This window comes from Notechis scutatus, chromosome 3 (assembly GCF_049901735.1).
Source record: "Notechis scutatus isolate UNSWTSFEM ecotype Mainland chromosome 3, rNotScu1.2, whole genome shotgun sequence".
In the NCBI taxonomy this organism is placed as follows: domain Eukaryota; kingdom Metazoa; phylum Chordata; class Lepidosauria; order Squamata; family Elapidae; genus Notechis; species Notechis scutatus.
Genome location: NC_142011.1, coordinates 210,854,996 through 210,874,062, shown reverse-complemented (window position 1 = coordinate 210,874,062; position 19,067 = coordinate 210,854,996). Strand labels below are relative to the sequence as shown.

Genomic DNA, 19,067 nt, shown 5'->3' with positions numbered 1-19,067 from the left:
CATCTGGTAATTCCCAAGTGGGAAGACCAAAACCTCCTCTTGATCTAGCATCTTGTAATAATTTTAATTCTTGCCTTCTTTCCCTGCCCTATACTTCAGTATTATTTTATTTAAATCCTTGAAATATTTTTCCCTAGTTTAAGGTGAATTATCTGAAACAAATATAAAATCCTTGATAATATATTCATCTTAATTGTAGATATTCTCCCTATTAGAGATAATTGTAGATTTCCCCATTTTTTCAAATCTGCCGCAATCTGTTGTTTGAGTTTATAATAATCATCTTTTTTTAAATAAGTTTTTTTATTTTTTTAAACAAACACAGACAAAACAATACATAAAAACATAAAACCATCTTTCAATTACATACAGTGTGTTGACTGGTTGCAATTCTTTTGTGCTACGTGTCCATAGTCCTCCTTCACAAGTCATATAAATTCTCATATTTTCCACTTTATCTATCTATCATCTATCTATCTATCTATCTATCTATCTATCTATCTATCTATCTATCTATCTATCTATCTATCATCTATCTCATATTTATTAATATCTATCTATCTATCTATCTATCTATCTATCTATCTATCTATCTATCTATCTATCTATCTATCTATCTATCTGTATTATTATCATTGTGGTTCTTTCATTTGACAATAACTATTTTTCCCCCCACTCCATATAAGATATCCAACATTTTAAACCAATATGTAATGTAACTTCCATTGCCACATAAATTCTCATATTTTCCATTTTATCTATCTATCTATATAAGTATTATTATCATTGTGGTTATCTATAAAATATATCATTTCCACACTTTTTTTCTAACCATTGATAAAATAAATCCCATATCTTATAATATTGTTTTTCTTCTTGTTCTCTAATTTCAAATGTCAATTTACTCATTTCAGCACATTCCACTATTTTCTTAATAACTTCCTCCTGTGTTGGTATTTTCTCATTTTTCCAATTCTTTGCAAATACATTTCTAGCTGCTGTTAGTACATTTACAATCAAATATATCAGTTCTCTACTGTATATCTCTGGTACAATACCCAATAAAAATATCTCTGGTTTGAGATCAATATAACTTTTTGTCATTTTTTCCAACCATGTGTGGATTGTAGTCCAATATTTTTTCGCCTCTGCGCATGTCCACCACATATAGTAAAATGAGCCAGGCATCTGATGACATTTCCAACATTTTTCAGATTTGTTCTTGAACATTCTTGCTATTCTCGTTGGGGGAAGATGCCACCTGTAAAACATCTTACACAAATTTTCTTTATATGCAGTTGACATTGTCATTTTATAACTTTGAGACCATAGTTTTTGCCATCTCTCTAGGTCAATCCCGTATCCAAAATTTCCCCCCCATGCAATCATTGTTTCTTTAACTTGTTCTTCTTCTAATTTAACCTCTAATAAATATCCGTATAATTTCTTAATCACCTTTTCATCAGTACCTGTTAACATTCTATCTAAGGCAGTCAATTTATTATAAAAACCTTCTTTTTTTAGATCTTTATCATATCTAGAATGTATTTGCGCATATGAAAACCAATCAATCCTTATACCTCGTTGCTCCAGTTCTTGCATAGATTTAAGTTCACCCTTTTCGTTCATAATTTTGCCATACCTGTTTGTTCCATTTTATATATCACTGGATATGAAAACGCTTCTATAGTTGAAAGCCAGACTGGAATTTTCAAATAGTGTTGCCTTTTAATCTTCTCCCAATTGAATAATAAAGCCTCTCATATATAGTGTCTTCTAAAATATCCGTGTGTTTTAGTTCCCTTGTACCATAGGAAAGCATGCCAACCCAACAACAAATCATGTCCTTCAAGTGTCAATAATCTAGTATTTCTCGATGTAATCCATTCCTTGACCCACATCAGAGTTGTCGCTTGATAATATAACTCACAATTTGGCAGACCGAACCCACCTCTTATTCTAGCATCTTGTAATAACTTTAATTTTATTCTTGCTTTTTTCCCCTGCCAGATATATTTCAGCACTATTTTATTCAACTCATCAAAATATTCTTTCCCTACTCTAATTGGAATTGTCTGGAACAAATATAAAATTCTTGGTAAAATATTCATTTTAATTGTTGATATTCTCCCTATTAATGATAATTGTAAGTTTTCCCATTTTGCCAAGTCTGTCACAATCTGTTGCTTGAGTTTATTATAATTATTCTCTTTAAGTGTGCCACATCTTGCTGTCAAATGTATTCCCACCCCCAACCTTATTTGTGACCTGGATTTCCAAGACTTCTGCCAATTCTTCCCTCTGTTTTACTAGCATATTCTTTGTCAGAATCTTTGTTTTATCTTTATTTATTTTTAAACCAGCTACCACTCCATATTCCTCTATCTTTTCTATCAACCTAGTCGCTGTTGCCAGTGGGTCTTCTAATATAAAAACCAGATCATCTGCAAATGCTTGCAATTTGTATTCTTCTTTCTTAATTTTCATTCCTTTTATTTCTTTCGCTTCTCTTATATCTCTAGTTAGCACTTCTAATGTTAACACAAGCAACAGAGGTGACAGCGGGCAACCTTGTCTTGTACCTTTCTTTATAGCAATAGAATCTGTTAATTCCCCATTAATCATTACCTTTGCTGTTTGATCATGATATATAGCTTCTATGGCTTGAACAAATTTCTTACCAAAGCCCATCTGTTCCAATTGTAATAACATAAATCGCCAATTTACATTATCAAAGGCTTTCTGTGCATCTAAGAATATCAAGGCCATTTGTTTTTCAGGATGTGCCTCGTAGTATTCCAATGTGTCCAGGATAGTTCTCGTAGTGTCTTTAATATGTCTCTTTGGTAGAAATCCATTTTGATCGAGGTGAATAAAATTATTTAAATATCATTTGAGTCCTCCTGCCATTATTGAAGCAAAAATTTTATAGTCTGAGTTCAATAAGGAAATGCGTCGATAGTTCTTAATTAGTTGCGGGTCTGCTTCCTCCTTTGGCACAAGTGTAATATATGCTTCTGACCATGATTTATGTGTCCTCTTTTTAAACATAACTTCATTCATAATTTCCAGAAGCAAAAGGTTCAACTGCTCCTGGAATGTCTTATAAAATTCAGCTGGCAATCCATCCGGGGCCGGTGCTTTTCCATTATTTTGTTGTTTAATTGCTTCCGTTAGTTCCATCATCGTTATGTTTCCTTCTAACATCATTTCAATATCTTTTGGTATCTGGGGCAAATTCGCTTTCTGTAGATAATGTTTAATCTTCCCTTCCTCTATTATCTCTTGTTCATATAACTTCCGATAAAAGTCCTGTACAATTTTTTTCTTCTCTGTGTTTCCATAGCAGGCTTGCCCTTGGTCATCTATCAATTGAGCTATTTTTCTTGATTCTTTCTCCTTTTTCAGTTTATATGCTAACCATCTGCCTGGTTTATTTGCATCTTCAAAATAGTTTTGCTTAGCATTTCTAATTTTCTGTGCTAGTTCCACTTTTTCCATTAGTCCCATTTTGTGTTTAACTATGTCCATTTCTATTTTCACATCTTTTTTTAATGGTGATTTTTGTAATTCTTTCTCAAGTCTCTTGTAATCATCCTCTAACATTTTCAACATTTGTCTTTTCTTTTTGTTTCTTATCTTTGTATAGTCTATTATCAAACCCGTAGAGTAAGCCTTCATTGTATCCCACAAGTTTTGTATTGATGTATCTTCCGTTCTATTCTCCTTGAAAAAGAAATCCAATTCTTTCTCCATTTTCTGTGTAAAGTCCTTTTTTTTATAATAAAGTATTATTTAAAGTCCATCTAGATCTTTTTCTTTGTCCTTTCCACTTAATTGTCATTGGATTGTGGTCTGCCCAGGTACCAGTTTCTATCTCAATTTCCTGTATGTTGGTAATCAATTCCGCTGACATCCATATCATATCTATTCTGGACCATGATGAGTGTCTCTTTGAATAAAAAGTATATTGTCTATTTTTAATATTTCTTTCTCTCCAAGCGTCCTTTAGGTTTAGTTCATCTGTCACTTTAAAAAAAGATTTTGGCAAGATCTTTCTGTTTTGTTTTATTGTTTTCTGTGTTTTATAGTTCATCTTCTCGTTAATTATTCCATTAAAGTCCCCCAACATACATATATTGTCATATTCTAAATCAATTCTTGTCCTGTGTAATTTTTTATAAAATCCTTCTTGATTGTCATTTGGAGCATAAATTGCAATTATAAGTAATTTCACATTATCGTCTGTTATCTCCACCATCAAGACTCTTCCATCATTGTCTGTGTAAATTTGTTTTGCTGGAATTGTATCTTTAATGTGTAAGACTACTCCTCTTTTCTTAACTCGTGTCAATGAAGTAAATATTTTCCCTAATTTTGGCTGCACCAGTAGTTGTTCGTATTGTTTTTTAATGTGCATTTCTTGGAGGCAAGTTATATCAAATTTCAATTTTTCTAATTTATGAAATATTTTCCTTTTTTTAATAGCAGAATTGAGTCCATTTATATTAATTGTAATCAATTTTTTCTCTTCCATGTTTTATACTTTATAGGAGGGGTTAACAGCTCTGGTTGATCTCACCTCTCGTTGTTCTTTAGGTTCCCCATTGCCTCCTACAGCTCCTTGTTCTTGTTGACTACCTCTTGTAGTTTGAGTATTGCTTCTTGTCTTTCCCTCTCATCTTCCTTGTCTCTGAAATATTCTGCATAAAATAATTCTGCTTTCTCAATGGAATCAATTCTATGTCTTTGCTCTTGCCATGTAAACTGAAGGCCTTCTGGTATCAGCCATCTGTAGTTCACACCTTTCTTCAAAAGAATTTTAGTCAGGAATTGATATTCTCTTCTCATCTCTCTTATTTTTCTAGGTACTTGTTTCAAGACCACAGTCTCCTTGCCTTTATATTTCAGTGTTTTCTCTCTTGCTATCTGTAATATTTGCATTTTAATGGCCCTCTTCATAAATCTTATATGAACTTCTCTCGGTAGTTTATTTCTCACTGCATATCTTGTAAAGACTCAAAAAAATCCATCCATCATTTTCTCTTTAGTTATTTCCAGTGCTTCTGCCAGAATTTCTATCATTATTTCTGCCAAGTTTTCTCCCTTTTCTTCCTCTATATTTTGAAATCTAAGACAGAATTCAGATCTATCTATTTCCCATCTCAGCATACTCTTGTCCTGTTCAATCACGTTCAATCTGTTATCAATATCGCCAATCTTCTTATCTCTTTGTTCCTCTCTTTCTTCAATTTTTTGCATTCTTTCTTCATACTTCATCATCATCTGGTGGATATTCTCAACTTTATCATCTGTTTTTTCTGTTCTTAACTTTATATCTTGAACTCCTTGCCAAATCATCTGTAAGGTCACCTCTTTCTCTTTTTCCTGCTGTGGCATCGCTGTTGTTGATTGTTGTCCTCCAGATGTCGAAGAAGCTGCAGTTAGTATTGAAGAACCAGTAATTGATGGTCTTCTACTCATTTTTACAAGGCAGAAGCAAAGAGAAAGAAGTGAAAGTCCCCAACACTTTTGAATGGACTTTTCCTGACAATCCTCTCCAGGCTGTGGTTATCCCTGCTGTTTGTGCACTTTTTTCTTCCACACTTTTCCCTTCCACATAACTTTCTATTAATGTGCTTTGATACAGCACTTTGGGAACATCCAACTTCTTTTGCAATTACCTTTTGAGGCTTTGCCTCCTTATGGAGGGTGTCAATGATGGTTTTCTGCACAACTGTCAGGTGAGCAGTCTTTCCCATGATTGTGATTCCTACTGAACCAGATTGAGAGACCATTTAAAGGCTCACGAACACTTTGCAGGTGTTATGGTTTAATTATCTGATTAGAGTGGGACACTAAATGCCTAGAATATTGAACCTTTTCACAATATTCTAATTTTCTGAGATTGTGGATTTGGGGTTTTCATGGGCTGTAAGCCATAATCATCTCAGTTATGACAAATCATGGCTTGGACTATCTTGCTTTGCATGTAATGAGTCTATCTCATATATTAGTTTCACCTTTTAAGTTGCGTTACTGAAATAAATGAACTTTTGCATGATATTCTAATTTTTCAAGTTTCACCTGTAACTGTTTGTTCCTTTTTATATGTTATAGGATAAGAAAATGCTTCAATAGTCAATAACCAGCCAGGAATTTTCAAATAACATTGCTTTTTAGTCTTATCCCACTTTAGTAACAAAGCCTCACCTATATAATGTCTTCTAAATACCCATGTTTTAGTTCCCTTGTACCATAGGAAGGCATGCCACCCCAACAACAAATCATGTCAACAATCTAGTATTTCTTAGTGTTATCCATTTCTTAACCCACATCAGGTTTGTAGCTTGATAGTATAACTCCCAATTAGGCAGGCCAAATCCTCCTCTTATTCTAACTTCTTGCAACAATTTTAATTTTATTCTCACTTTCTTTCCCTGCCATATATACTTCAACACTATTTTATTTAAATCTTCAAAGTAGTCTTTCCCTAGCCTAATTGGAATTGTTTGAAACAGATATAAAATTCTAGGTAATATATTCATCTTAATTGTTGATATTCTCCCTATTAATGATAATTGTAAATTTTCTCATTTTGCCAGATCTGTCGTAATCTGTTGTTTGAGTTTAATATAGTTATTCTCTTTGAGTGTGCTACATCTCGCTGTCAAATGTATCCCCAAGTACTTAACCTTATTTGTGACCTGGATTTTCAAAACATCCGCCAATTCTTCCTTTTGTCTTACTAACATATTCTTTGTCAAGATCTTCATTTTATCTTTGTTTATTTTCAGACCAGCTACTTTTCCATATGCCTCTATCTTTTCTATCAGTTTAAATGCTGTTTCTAATGGATCCTCTAAAATGAAAACCAGGTCATCTGCAAATGCTTGCAGTTTAAATTCTTCCTTTTTAATTTTCATCCCTTTTATATCTTTTTCTTCTCTAATATTTCTATTTAACACTTCTGTTAGGATATGTGCAGAGTAACCCTTGTATAAAAAGGATATGCACACAGAAAACGGTTTATGAGAACAGTTATGAAGAAATATACAGCTACACAGAGTTGAACAAGGTGTATTAATGTTTACTTGAAGAAATAGCACAGTCCAATAAACAGTCCATGTCATATACGTTTTTAACAGTCCAGAAATATCCAGTTATAAAGTCTTCTTACCGGTTCCATGTCTTTTACAGCAGACAAATATCAAACCATAATACAACAAATAACCTTCGATATCAACAGAATATCAAAATAAACAGGGTTAGTCAGTATCAGTCCGTAGTCAGTAAGTGTCAGTATTAAAAGAGATCATCAGTGGGGAAAAAAAAAGAGAAAAAGAATTAAACCATGATCTATAGCTCCCTCTTATGGCAACTTGTAACATAATTAACTAACCAGAATACAGTATAATACATTATAGTATTTTTCCTTAAAGCTACAAACATATATATTTGTAGTTTATATATTGTCAACCCAACTATGTTATTTACATATACATAACATTCTCTCCTTTGGGTTGGTCAATATATAATACATTACGTCTTTAATTCATATTTTTTTCACAATTAATAACTCATACAATTTCATAGAGATTAGAAGATTCTTTATCTAACTCTACATACAATGCTTGTTTGAACTCTGTTATATTTACGTCTCTAATTGACCTTCTAGAAAACTCAGTACATGTTGTTTGTTTATTTTCTTCCTCTACCTCCCCTATCAAATCTTTTGCAGTTATAGATAGTTCATCTTTTACTGATTCATCAATGTTCCTATCATTTTTATGATCAGTGAACAATGGAGTTTTTACAATAATACTATGTTTTTTGTTATTATATTCCCCTGACTTATACTTATACTTCCCCTGACGATCGTGGACAGAGACCGCCCTAGCCTCCTGGGATTGCAGTGGTTTGCGCCGCTCAGAATCGAAGTAACGGGCATCGACCACATCGCCGAGGTAGACTGGGAGGAACAACTCGCGAGGGACTTCCAGGAGGTTTTCGACGGCAGCCTAGGCAAGTACCGAGGGCCCCCTATTTCCTTCAGCTTAGACCCCAGCATCCCCCCGATCCGCCTTAAACCGCGACGAGTGCCTTTCGCACTCAGACCCAAGATCGACGAGCAGATAGATAAGCTCATCAAACAGGGAGTACTAGAGCCAACTGATCACGCCAGGTGGGAAACCCCTATAGTCACCCCAGTCAAGCCCGATGGGTCGGTGAGAATCTGTGGGGACTATAAGGCTACCCTCAACTGCGCCCTACAGCAAAGCGCTTACCCCGTCCCAGTAGTACAGCACCTTCTGCACTCACTGGGGGGAGGCAAGGTTTTTGCGAAGCTCGACCTGGCGCAAGCCTACCAACAACTGCCAGTCGACGCAGAAACCGCTGAAGCGCAAACCATAGTAACCCACCGGGGGGCGTTCCGCTGCAAGAGACTCCAGTTCGGAGTCAGCGTAGCGCCAGGGGTTTTCCAGAGCCTAATGGAGAGGCTCCTCCAAGGAATCAAGGGGGTAGTACCCTATTTCGATGACGTACTGGTGTCAGCGGCCAATCAAAAACAACTGGAAGGCCGCCTGAGGGAGGTACTACAAAAATTCAAAGACTCGGGGCTAAAAGTCAAAAAAGAAAAATGCCAACTATATACCGAGAGGGTCGAATTCCTAGGGTACCTCCTAGACCAACACGGGATCCACCCAATGGAAAAAAAAATCAGGGCCATCAAGGAAGCCCCCAGGCCAAGAAATAAAACAGAACTGCAGGCATTTCTGGGACTGATTAACTTCTATAATGTTTTTCTGCCTCAAAAGGCGACCTTGGTGGAACCGTTGCATAGGCTGTTGGACAAAACAGCCACCTGGAACTGGGAGAGGCGAGAGGAAATCGCATTCAACTGAACCAAGGACCTTCTCACATCGAACGCCGTCCTCATCCAATACAACGAGACCCTCCCGCTAACAGTAACGTGCGACGCATCACCTTTCGGTGTCGGGGCTATCCTCAGCCACACACTCCCGAACGGAAACGAAGCACCCATCGCCTTTTATTCAAGAACCCTATCAAAACCGGAAAGGAACTACAGTCAGCTAGACAAGGAAGCCCTTGCAATCATCGCTGCCGTAAAGAGGTTCCACGAGTACCTCTACGGCAGAACATTCACCATCATCACTGACCACAAACTGCTGTTGGGCATCCTGGCAGGGAACAAGGCCACCCCGAACATATTATCCCCAAGAATGACAAGGTGGTCCGAATTCCTTGCCGCCTACAGCTACCTGCTGACCCATCGACCCGGTAAGGAAATCGCACACGCAGACGCCTTGAGCCGCACCTCGCTACCCGACCTGGACACCGACCCGGCACCCACAATGTCCACCCTGAGCATAGAGGCCTTACCCAACCTCCCCCTAACCGCGTCAGACATTGCCTGCGAAACCAATAAAGACAAACGTCTGGCGCGGGTCCTAAATTGGGCGGAGAAAGGGTGGCCGGAAAAAGACGACGACGAGCAATTCAGGACTTTTCGAACCCGACAAACATAACTTTTTACTCAAAAAGGGTGTTTACTGTGGGGGGACAGGGTTGTTATCCCAGAAAAATTACAAAAAAGGGTTTTGGAATTATTACATGAGGGGCACCCGGGCATCGTCAGGACAAAAGCCCTGGCCAGGAGCTACACCTGGTGGCCAGGGATGGACAAGCAAATCGAAGCCTGGGTGGCAACCTGTAGACAATGCCAAGAATCCAGGCCGAGCCCTCCCGCCGCCCAAATCCTGGAATGGGAAACCCCTAGAGGGCCATGGTCCAGGATACACACAGACTTTGCTGGGCCCACGAAGGGACACACGTTCCTCATAACGGTAGATGCTTACTCCAACTGGCTGGAGGTAAGCGACATGAGAACTACCACCACAGAGGCCGTTATCAAAGAACTCAACAAACTATTCTCAACCCACGGTCTGCCAGATGTAATTGTATCAGATAATGGCCCACAGTTCACCGCGCTGGAATTCGAGAAATTCCTAGCAGAACGGGGAATACGGCATGCCCTGACAGCGCTGGCACATCCGGCGGCGAACGGGAGGGCGGAACGAATGGTCCAGTTCACCAAAAAACAATTCAAAAAATCAAAACCGGGGAAATGCAAGAAAAAATAAATAAAATGCTATTTATCCAACACATAACGCCAAACACAATGACCAACAAAAGCCCGGCAGAACTGTTAATGGGGAGAAAATTGAGATCCCCACTAGACAGGCTGCACCCCACATACAACCCCGAAAACCCCCCTGATTCATCAAGTAAGCACCGAACGTTCACACCAGGAGACGCAGTATATGCAAAAAACCTTAGAGGGGACCCACTCTGGGTACCAGCAACGATAACCCAGGTAACCGGTCCCCGCTCATACCGGCTACAAACAAACGATGGACGAGCATGGAAACGACACATCAATCAGTTAAGATCGAGAACAGCCACGGGAAATACAACCGACACGCAAGCACACAGAAACATAAACCCAGGAAGGGAGGGGGAGCACCCAAACACCAGCCAAGAGGGGAGGGAAAACCCCGAAAATCAAAACAGGCAACCCCAACAGGAAAGAAACCAAGAATACTCACCAGCCGAAGCACGGATAGACGACCAGCTCGAAGCCTCGCCTGGAGGAAGCAGCCAAGCCACCTCAATCAGCCCGGAAAGACCGGGCGGGAGCAGCAGAGCCAGCAGCTTGACCAGCCCAGGTAGACCGGGAGGGAGCTACGGCGAAAGGCCCGGCTCACCCTTCCAGGCGGTTCCATCGATGAGGCAGAGAGCTACACAGAACCCGACCGAACCGCTCGAAGACCAGGCACCAACTAACTTGCGCAGGTCCAGTAGACAGATACGGAGCCCCGCCTACTTACGGGACTACGTTATGTAGGACCATACCAAGAGGGGAGGGGTGTTCTGTATTGCACATTAGCATTCTTGTAAAACCCCGTCCTGATTGGCCAGGACGCACGGCACTCGGATTGGCTGAGCCAGCCACACGGATTGGCCCGTTGTGAATCTTCCGCGATTGGAGAAACCGATCGCGGGAGATTCGAAGCGGTGTCATTGGCCGTGGCTGGCGAGGCAAGTTCAATATAAACTGCCACCGATCCGAGGAAGCCGAGCCGATCTCGGAATGAAATAAAAAGAGCTAAAAAGTCACTAGGTCTCGCGTCTCCTTCACGATCAGCATACTTAACAGTGTTAATGTGATATGCAATGTGGGTTCCAGACAGATGAGCTGTATTCCAGAATCGGTCTAGCAAATGTTTTGTATGCTCTAGTTCAGTGATCCCCAACCTTTTTTATGCCGCGGCCCGGTACCGGCATCAGCTGGGCGCCGCGGCCCGGTACCGGCATCAGCTGGGTGCCGCCATCTTTTTTTGATGAAAAAGTGCTTCCGGTGACTTCACCGGAAGCACTTTTTCATCAAAAAGATGGCGGCTAGCGCTTCCGGTGAGCTTTTCCTCATTTCTACCCGAAAAAGCTCACGGAGCGCTGCGCCGCCATCTTTTTGATGAAAAGTGCTTCCGGTGAGCTTTCTACCCGGAAAAGCTCACCGGAAGTGCTTTTTCATCAAAAAAAGATGGCGGCGCCCAGCAAACCAGCGGCCTGGTAGGACTTGTTCCACGGACCGGTACCGGTCCGCGGACCGGTGGTTGGGGACCCCTGCTCTAGTTAGTAGTACAATATTACCGAAGAAAAAGCTACGCAGGATTAGGTTAACAACTCTTAATGCCTTTTTGGCTATGTTGTTACAGTGGGCTCTAGCACTTAGATCATTACTCCAAGGTCCTTGACCTGGCGAGAGTCGTCTACAAGATCATGTCCATTCAGCTGGTATTTTATTTTCTGATTGATTTATTTTTTTGCCAATATGTAAGACAGAGCATTTGTTTGTTGAGATTTGAAGTTGCCACTTGTCAACTTGCCTCATCCCTCAGGTGTCTGCCTCGTTCCTCTCTCAGTCGTTCTCTCGCTCCTCCACCAGCCCAGGAAGAAACTGCTTCAAAGAAGCCGGCAGGGTGGCTTCCTGTCGGCGCAGCTCCTCCGAGGCGCCCGTTCACCCCCACACAGCTGCCCGTGGTTCAATCCAGTGCTCTGTTCTGCCTGCCTGCCTGCCTGCCTTCGTTTCTGGTTGTTTCGGAGCAGCTTCGGCTGAGAAAAAGAGGCGAATAGTTATTATTCTCAGCCGAAGCTGCTCCGAAACAACCAGAAACGAAGACAGGCAGGCAGGCAGAACGGAGCACTGGATTAAACCGCGGGCGGCTGGGTGGGGGTGAACGGGCGCTTCAGAGGAGCTGCGCCGACAGGAAGCCATCCTGCTGGCTTCTTTGAAGCAGTTTCTTCCTGGGCTGGTGGAGGAGCGAGAGAGTGACTGAGAGAGGAACGAGGTGGGAGGAAACTGAAGCTGCTGAGCCGGAGAGCAGGATAGGCTTCGGTCCTCCCCTTCTCTCCTTTGTGTTCTTGATCCCTGATCCCAGCAGCATTCACCGAAGGCAAAGAAAGCCGCCATTTTTATTTTATTTTTTATTTTTATTTCTTTGCGGCCCGGTACAAAGTGATCCACGGACCGGTACCAGTCCGGGGCCCGTTGGTTGGGGACCCCTGGACTAGAGGACCCGAAGGTCCCTTCAGAACCCTGTTATTCCCCAGGGCAATGCCAAAGGGGGCTGGCATTTGTGTCAGAGGGGCTGACCGAGCCCCAGTAGCCCCGCCTCCTTCCCTGGAAGGCTGAGCTGAGCAGAGGGGTGGCTGGGATCCCCCAGCTGAGCTAAGAGAGCAGCCTGCTGGGGGCTGCCATCTCTGGTCCAGGGGAGGCTTCACCTCTGCAGCCCAGGGTGGGTGAGGGTAGCTGTGACTTCCCAGGCCTCAGTTTCCCTGGATGCAAGCAGGGCTTTAATTAGGGGACTGTGGGATCTCCTCCCTCTGCTTCCTCCCAGCCTGGTTTAATTATTTTAAGTGATTAATTAATAGGCCTGCTACAATACGGACTTTTAAAGATTTTTATACTCATTAAAGGTTATTATTATATTATTTAAAGATTATTATATACTCATGTAAAGAGTAAGTATTGCACCTTCTGCAAATAAATTTAATATTAACAGCAGTATTGGATTTGCTTGGCCAAATGTATTGGATTTGACAAAATAAGGACCGTATCCTTTGCAAATGAAGAAATACAGAGCTCCTCTGTGAAGGTGACTATTTGTCTATCCCAATATTTTTATTTTTATTTATTTCATTTATTTTGTCAAGTGATTATAAGATAACAGGTATAAGTATAAGCATGGCTATGAATACTTGAAATGGATACATATAAGAAAAATAAAAGAAACAATAGGACAGGGACTGTAGGCATGTTGGTGCACTTATGCACACCCCCTACAGACCTCTTAGGAAGGGGGTGAGGTCAATAGTAGACAGTTTAAGGTTAAAAGTTTTTGGGGTTTGGGGAAGAAACCACAGAGTCAGGTAGAGTATTCCAGACATTGACCACTCTGTTGCTGAAGTTGTATTTCCTGCAATCAAGTTTGGTGCTGTTTACCTTGAGTGTGTATCTATTGTGTGCTCTTGTGTTGTTATGGTTGAAGCTGAAGTATTCATTGACAGGTAGGACATTGCAATGTATGATTTTATATACTATACTTAGATCGGACCAAAGGTGGCGTAGTTCTAGGTTTTCTAGGTCTAGAATTTCAAGTCTGGTGGCATAAGGTATTCTGCAACGAGTAGAGGAGTGGAGAACTCTTCTTGTGAAATATTTCTGGACTTTCTCAACTGTGTTTATGTTTCATGGTTATGAATACATGAAATGGATACATATAAGAAAAATAAAAAGAAACAATAGGACAGGGACGGTAGGCACGTTGGTGCGCTTATGCAGGCCCCCTACAGGCCTCTTAGGAAAGGGGGGAGGTCAATAGTAGACAGTCTAAGGTAGGGGTAGTCAACCTTTTTATACCTACCGCCCACTTTTGTATCTCTGTTAGTAGTAAAGTTTTCTTTAACCGCCCACCAGTTCCACAGTAATGGTGATTTATAAAGTAGGTGACAAACCCCCTACCGCCCACCATGAAAGCTGGAACGCCCACTAGTGGACGGTAGGGACCAGGTTGACTACCACTGGTCTAAGGTTAAAGCTTTTGGAGTTGTAGCGTTGCTATTGCTGGTGCAAGCAGTCTTATAGATCTATACAGCAAAATATTTCAGGCGTATCACTTGAGCGGCTGGTATTCAGAGAATCTGGCTTACAACTCTCATTCCTCCAAAATCCCTTCGGTCCCACATGTGCCGAAGGGAAGAGAAAATGGCCCTTTTGAGTGTTTTGCCTCTCTGCCCAAAGTGCCCCATGGTCTTCCTGTCATCCACGTGCCCCTCCCCCAACCCATTTGGACAGGAGGTGAACTTTGGTGAGTTCCCAGGGGATTCTGTGGTGGGTTGTTAGCCAAAGGGCCCCCCCCCCGCTGCCCCTCCCACTAAACCAGGTGCTTTGTTAATGCTCAGCCTGACCCGGCTTCTGTAGTTGGGTTCCACTTGATTGCACATTGCAAATGCAAAACCTATGGTAACAAAGCAAACAAAAAATAGGAAAAGACATGCAAAACAAACAGCAAAGTCCAATCGCTCCCTCCATTCCTCCCTTCCCCTCTTTCTTAACAAACTCCCCAGCTGTTGCCTCTCCAGGGGGGTTGATAGGTTGTGTTCATTCTCTCTGCCTGGACCTTGCATTGGCTCAGAAAAAAAACCCTCTCCTCGTGCCTTAATCCTGGTGGATTGTTTTGAGAGGGATTCAGCGCATCCCTTCTTTGTAAAGAGCTTTGGGAGTTCTGATCCTGCCTTAAACCCTCAAGCCGGCTGGGTGACTTTGGCCCAGTCCCTCCCCGCCCCTCAGAGGGTTGTTGTGGTGGGGAAAGTAGAGGGGAGAAGGAGGATTTACTACATTCACCAGCTTGAGTTATTTATAAAAATAATAACAGCAGGATATAAACAGACAAACAAACGCATAGAAGGGCTTGGCTAAAATCTTGACCAAAGCCACTTATCTCCTCTGGCTGATGTAGAGCAAAAATTTCTCCAAAGCATCTCGGAGAAGGTGGGCTCCACTCGGTGGGTGGTAAACCTTTGAAGAAGCTGGGTGTAGCTCAGAGGAGGAAGAGGAAGAGGAGGAGGAGGAGGAGATGCCTGTAGCTCAGGGGAGAGCAAACTTTGCATGTAGGTCAGAACAATTTGCTAAAGAACTCACGGAGACCCCAGAGAGAGGGGCTGCTGGCATGGGAAGACATGGCCAAGCTGCTCCGTCCTTATTAAATATGCTGTGGGCGGAGTTTAACCACTGGGGGTGTTAGAAATAAGAAAATTCAAAAATAAAATGTAGGTGAAGAGAATAGTATATTATAGCATTCAGAAGACAGTTGCTCTATAGACATTTGCTATCCTGATTTAATCCTGCTGTAAATATATTTTCTAATGCATTTACAAACATTGCCCTAACTTTCTTTAATCAATTGAAGTTAGATTTTGTTCTTCAAAGCATCTGCTTAAATTTACAAGACCTTTACTTTGCATAGGTGAATATGTTAGAGATGCATATAATCTTTATGTTGTTCTAAGAAGATGTGCTGGATGTAACATTAATATGTAACAAGCGTGGTGTTAGGAATAGATATTTCTTTGTTCTCAGACCATTAGAAAGAGGCCCTGCTGAAGGGACATTCCTTAATGCCAAGAAAGATAAGAAAAAGCCATGTTCACAAAATGTGTGATGGGAGGTCATTGGGAGGTGTTGAAGGAGACGATGTGGTCTCCATAAGGCGTTTTGGATTAGCTGTGCTCGGTCACTGGGTTGATGTAGGAGGGGTGGGGGTGGGGGGTTGTCAGGATAGAAAAACTATAAAATGTAACGTATTGAAATCTTGAGGTGTGGTTCTTGGCTCAAACTTTATGTTGAGATCAGCTGAGATCCTACCGCTCTTTGCAAACAGCTTAACAAATAAAATCTCTGTGTTTTCACCAATCCAAGTTTTGTTATTTGGATTCATTTCCAACGGTGGGGGGGCTCCATTTTGTAGTCTAAGTTAGGGTTTAGGCTTTGTGTTTTAGGAGGCTGGGACTTCATGCGCCCCAGAGGCAACGATCCACCACTGAAATGCATCAACCAGATAGAAAATACCCCCATACCTCCGCTTGTCCCCCCATTTAGCCAGTCTAGGGAACCAGCCTGGATCTGGCACAAATTCCAAGGCAGTCAAAGCAACTTTAACACATTTTCTTTCTTTTTATTGCCAATAGAAACAGACCACTTCCACTAACCGAGTTTCATGTAGCTAGCCAGTTGCAGCAGAATTAGAGTCATAGCCAGATAAGCCCCCCCTTTGCCCCTCCCCAGTCCTCTACTGGAGGATAGGATCCACCCCGAACCCTCCCATCTCTGGGGCTGCCCAAGTGGTTCCCCAGCCCTGTCAGCAGTTCCGAGCAGGGGTGATCATTTTGTTCTCCTGCGCTTTCAAAGGTATCTAGGTTCTAGAAAACCAAAGTCCCAGGAACTCTCTCTCTCTGTGTGTGTGTGTGTGTGTGTGTGTGTGTGTGTGTGTGTGTGTGTGTGTGCAATGAGAGGGCTGAACAGCATTCCCTGGCAACCTCAGGAAGAAATCCCACTGCCCACCCAGGCAGATGCAGCAGCAGAGGAGGGAGAGGCCAAAGGGATGGCAGCCAGAGAGGCTGCGCTTGGCAGGGGGGGGGGGCAGAGGAGCCTAGGCTGATGCCCCCCTTGCTTACAGGTCACCCCCTGGGTCCTGCCTCTCTTTTCGGCGCCCAGTCCTTTTCTGGGTCTCTCGCTTCTCCTGCTGGCTTTCCGCCTCTTCCAGCAGGCCAGTGATTGTGCTTATCATGTCCTCGAGGGGTAAAGTCCCTGCCCGGTACAGTTCAAGGAGCTCCTGCCTGTTATCCTGAGGGACGTACTTAGAGAAGAGGAGATCCAGGACACACAGGCGCTGCCCCTTATATTCTCCCACCGTCACGGGGACCAGAGTGGTCCTCAAAGTCTTCTTCAATTGCAGATGCCGAGCCTGGGATGCACCGTCTTCTGCCACTGTGGAATCAGGGCTGCTGCTGGCTGACCAGTCCCCACTGGGACTCTCTTCCCCCCCCTCTCCTGGGTGCATGATGTGGGTCACCGCAGATGCCATCTGATCAAGGGTGAGATCACCCAACCGATAGAGGTGCAGCAGCTCCTTCCTTTTCTCCTCGGAAATGTACTGAGAATGCAGCAGATCCCACAATGAAGCTTCTCTTCCATGGAACTCAGCAAAGGGGACATTGACCAACCGAGACTTTAAAGCACTCTGTGAGGGAAATGGGCTTCCTGCCAAAGGCTCCTCCGAGGCTGAGGGAAACGAAATGCATCCCTGGGAAGACTCGCAGAAGGGAGAAGCCCCATCACTTGAGGTCCCCGTTGGTGTAAGCACAGGAGACACGACACAGGCAACCCCTGGGACCCTACCTGTCGCTCCTCGAGATTCGGGGAGACTCATTTCCTCACTGATCTTAGAGACACACCTGGAAAAGAAAGGATCCCAGACAGAGGTTTTCCGGTCCAGGATATCACGGACAATGTCATTGATATTCTCCAACTCCAAGGCGTACTGAAAAAGGTCATATTGTGAAGGATGTTGATTTACTGATTTCATTTCCTCTGTCTTATTGACAATGGCGGAGACGACGGTCTCCATCTGGTCAATGGTGAGGATGCCCGATTGGTACAGTTGTAGAAGCTCCTTCCTTTTCTCCTCAGGGATGTACTTGGAATGAAGCACGTCCCACACCGACACTTTACGCCCGTCAAACGCCGCAGCGGTGACCTCCACCATCCGGGACTTCAGAGCCTCCTCTTTGTCTCCCAGGTCGCCAGCATCATTTCCCCCCTCTTCTTTGGCCTCTTTGGCCTCGGTGCTTGAGCTGGGTGTGTGGAAGTCCATGGGAAGATGACGTTTGCTGCTTGTGGTCCTGGGAAGGCGGTCGGAGAGAATCTTTGTGAGCTCCTTAAGGGGAGGCTGCCCCTCCTGTATCTGCCCAGAAGCTCTTCCCGTTCATGCTCTGCGAAGCGCTCGGAGAACAGGATGTCCCAAGCGGAGGACTGTTGGTCAGCGGAAGGTGCTGGGAGGAGCTGAGAGCGCAGGGCGCTTTCCCAGTTTGCCGGGTCTAAGGAAGAATCCCTCAGAGGCTGGTGTTCTGCCGCCGCTGCCACCACCGCCACCGCCTGTTGATCTGGACTCCTCACCTTCACATTGAGCTTCCTGCCAGTGGCTTCCTTTTTGGCAACCAGTGTGTGGAGGATGCTGCTGAGCCGCTCCGTTGACAGGAGCCCACTTTTGTACAAGTCCAGTAACTCTGTCCTCTTTTCCTCAGGGATGTTGTTTGAGAAGAGCAGGTCCCACAGAGTGACCCTCTGCCCTTGGCAGTTGCCTGCAGGCATATCCACAGTCGTGGCCTCGAGGGTCTTCATCCAGGGCTCTCTGAGGCTTGGTTGATCTGTGCCAGCATCTGCTGTCGTGGCTGGTTGGCTGGGAGCTTCTTTGTGACCGATGGGCCTGACGCTCTTTTCCTCTGCCTCGGTGACGATGGCGATGAGGACTTGGGTGAGGCGCTCAAGTGTCATGGTGCCTGCTTTGTGCTGCCTCAGCAAGTCCTGCCTCTTGGACGGAAGGATGTATCTGGAGAAGAGGAGGTCCCACACAGAAACCTCTTGGTCCTGGAAGAGCCCTACGCTGATCTTGCTCTTGGCCGCCTGCAAAGCCTTCCTGATGTTCTCGTTGAGGTAAGAGGAGGACCAGCCCTTGTCCATGACGTGGAGCAGCAGCAAACCAGTCTCTGGATCGGGCAGGCACCGCTGCAGAAGCTGCAGGTAAGTGAGGTTTTCGTGTGTGTTTGGGTCAAAGAAGCCCTTGGTGTCGTCTGTGGGATCAGAGAGGATCCGGTTCATTTCCTCATCAAAGTAGCCCCGCTTGTACGCTACTTCCACGGGAGGC

General features: G+C 43.3%; 1 protein-coding gene across 1 annotated transcript in view; it reads right to left on the bottom strand.

Annotated features, from left to right (window-relative positions):
* The window catches only part of EPPK1 (epiplakin 1), a 51,807-nt gene that overhangs the window by 11,282 nt on the left and 21,458 nt on the right, over positions 1-19,067 (bottom strand). Inside the window, 2 exon segments of the mRNA XM_087960101.1 lie at positions 16,818-18,011; positions 18,014-19,065. Of these exon segments, the coding sequence (XP_087816227.1) occupies positions 16,818-18,011; positions 18,014-19,065 (2,246 nt within the window).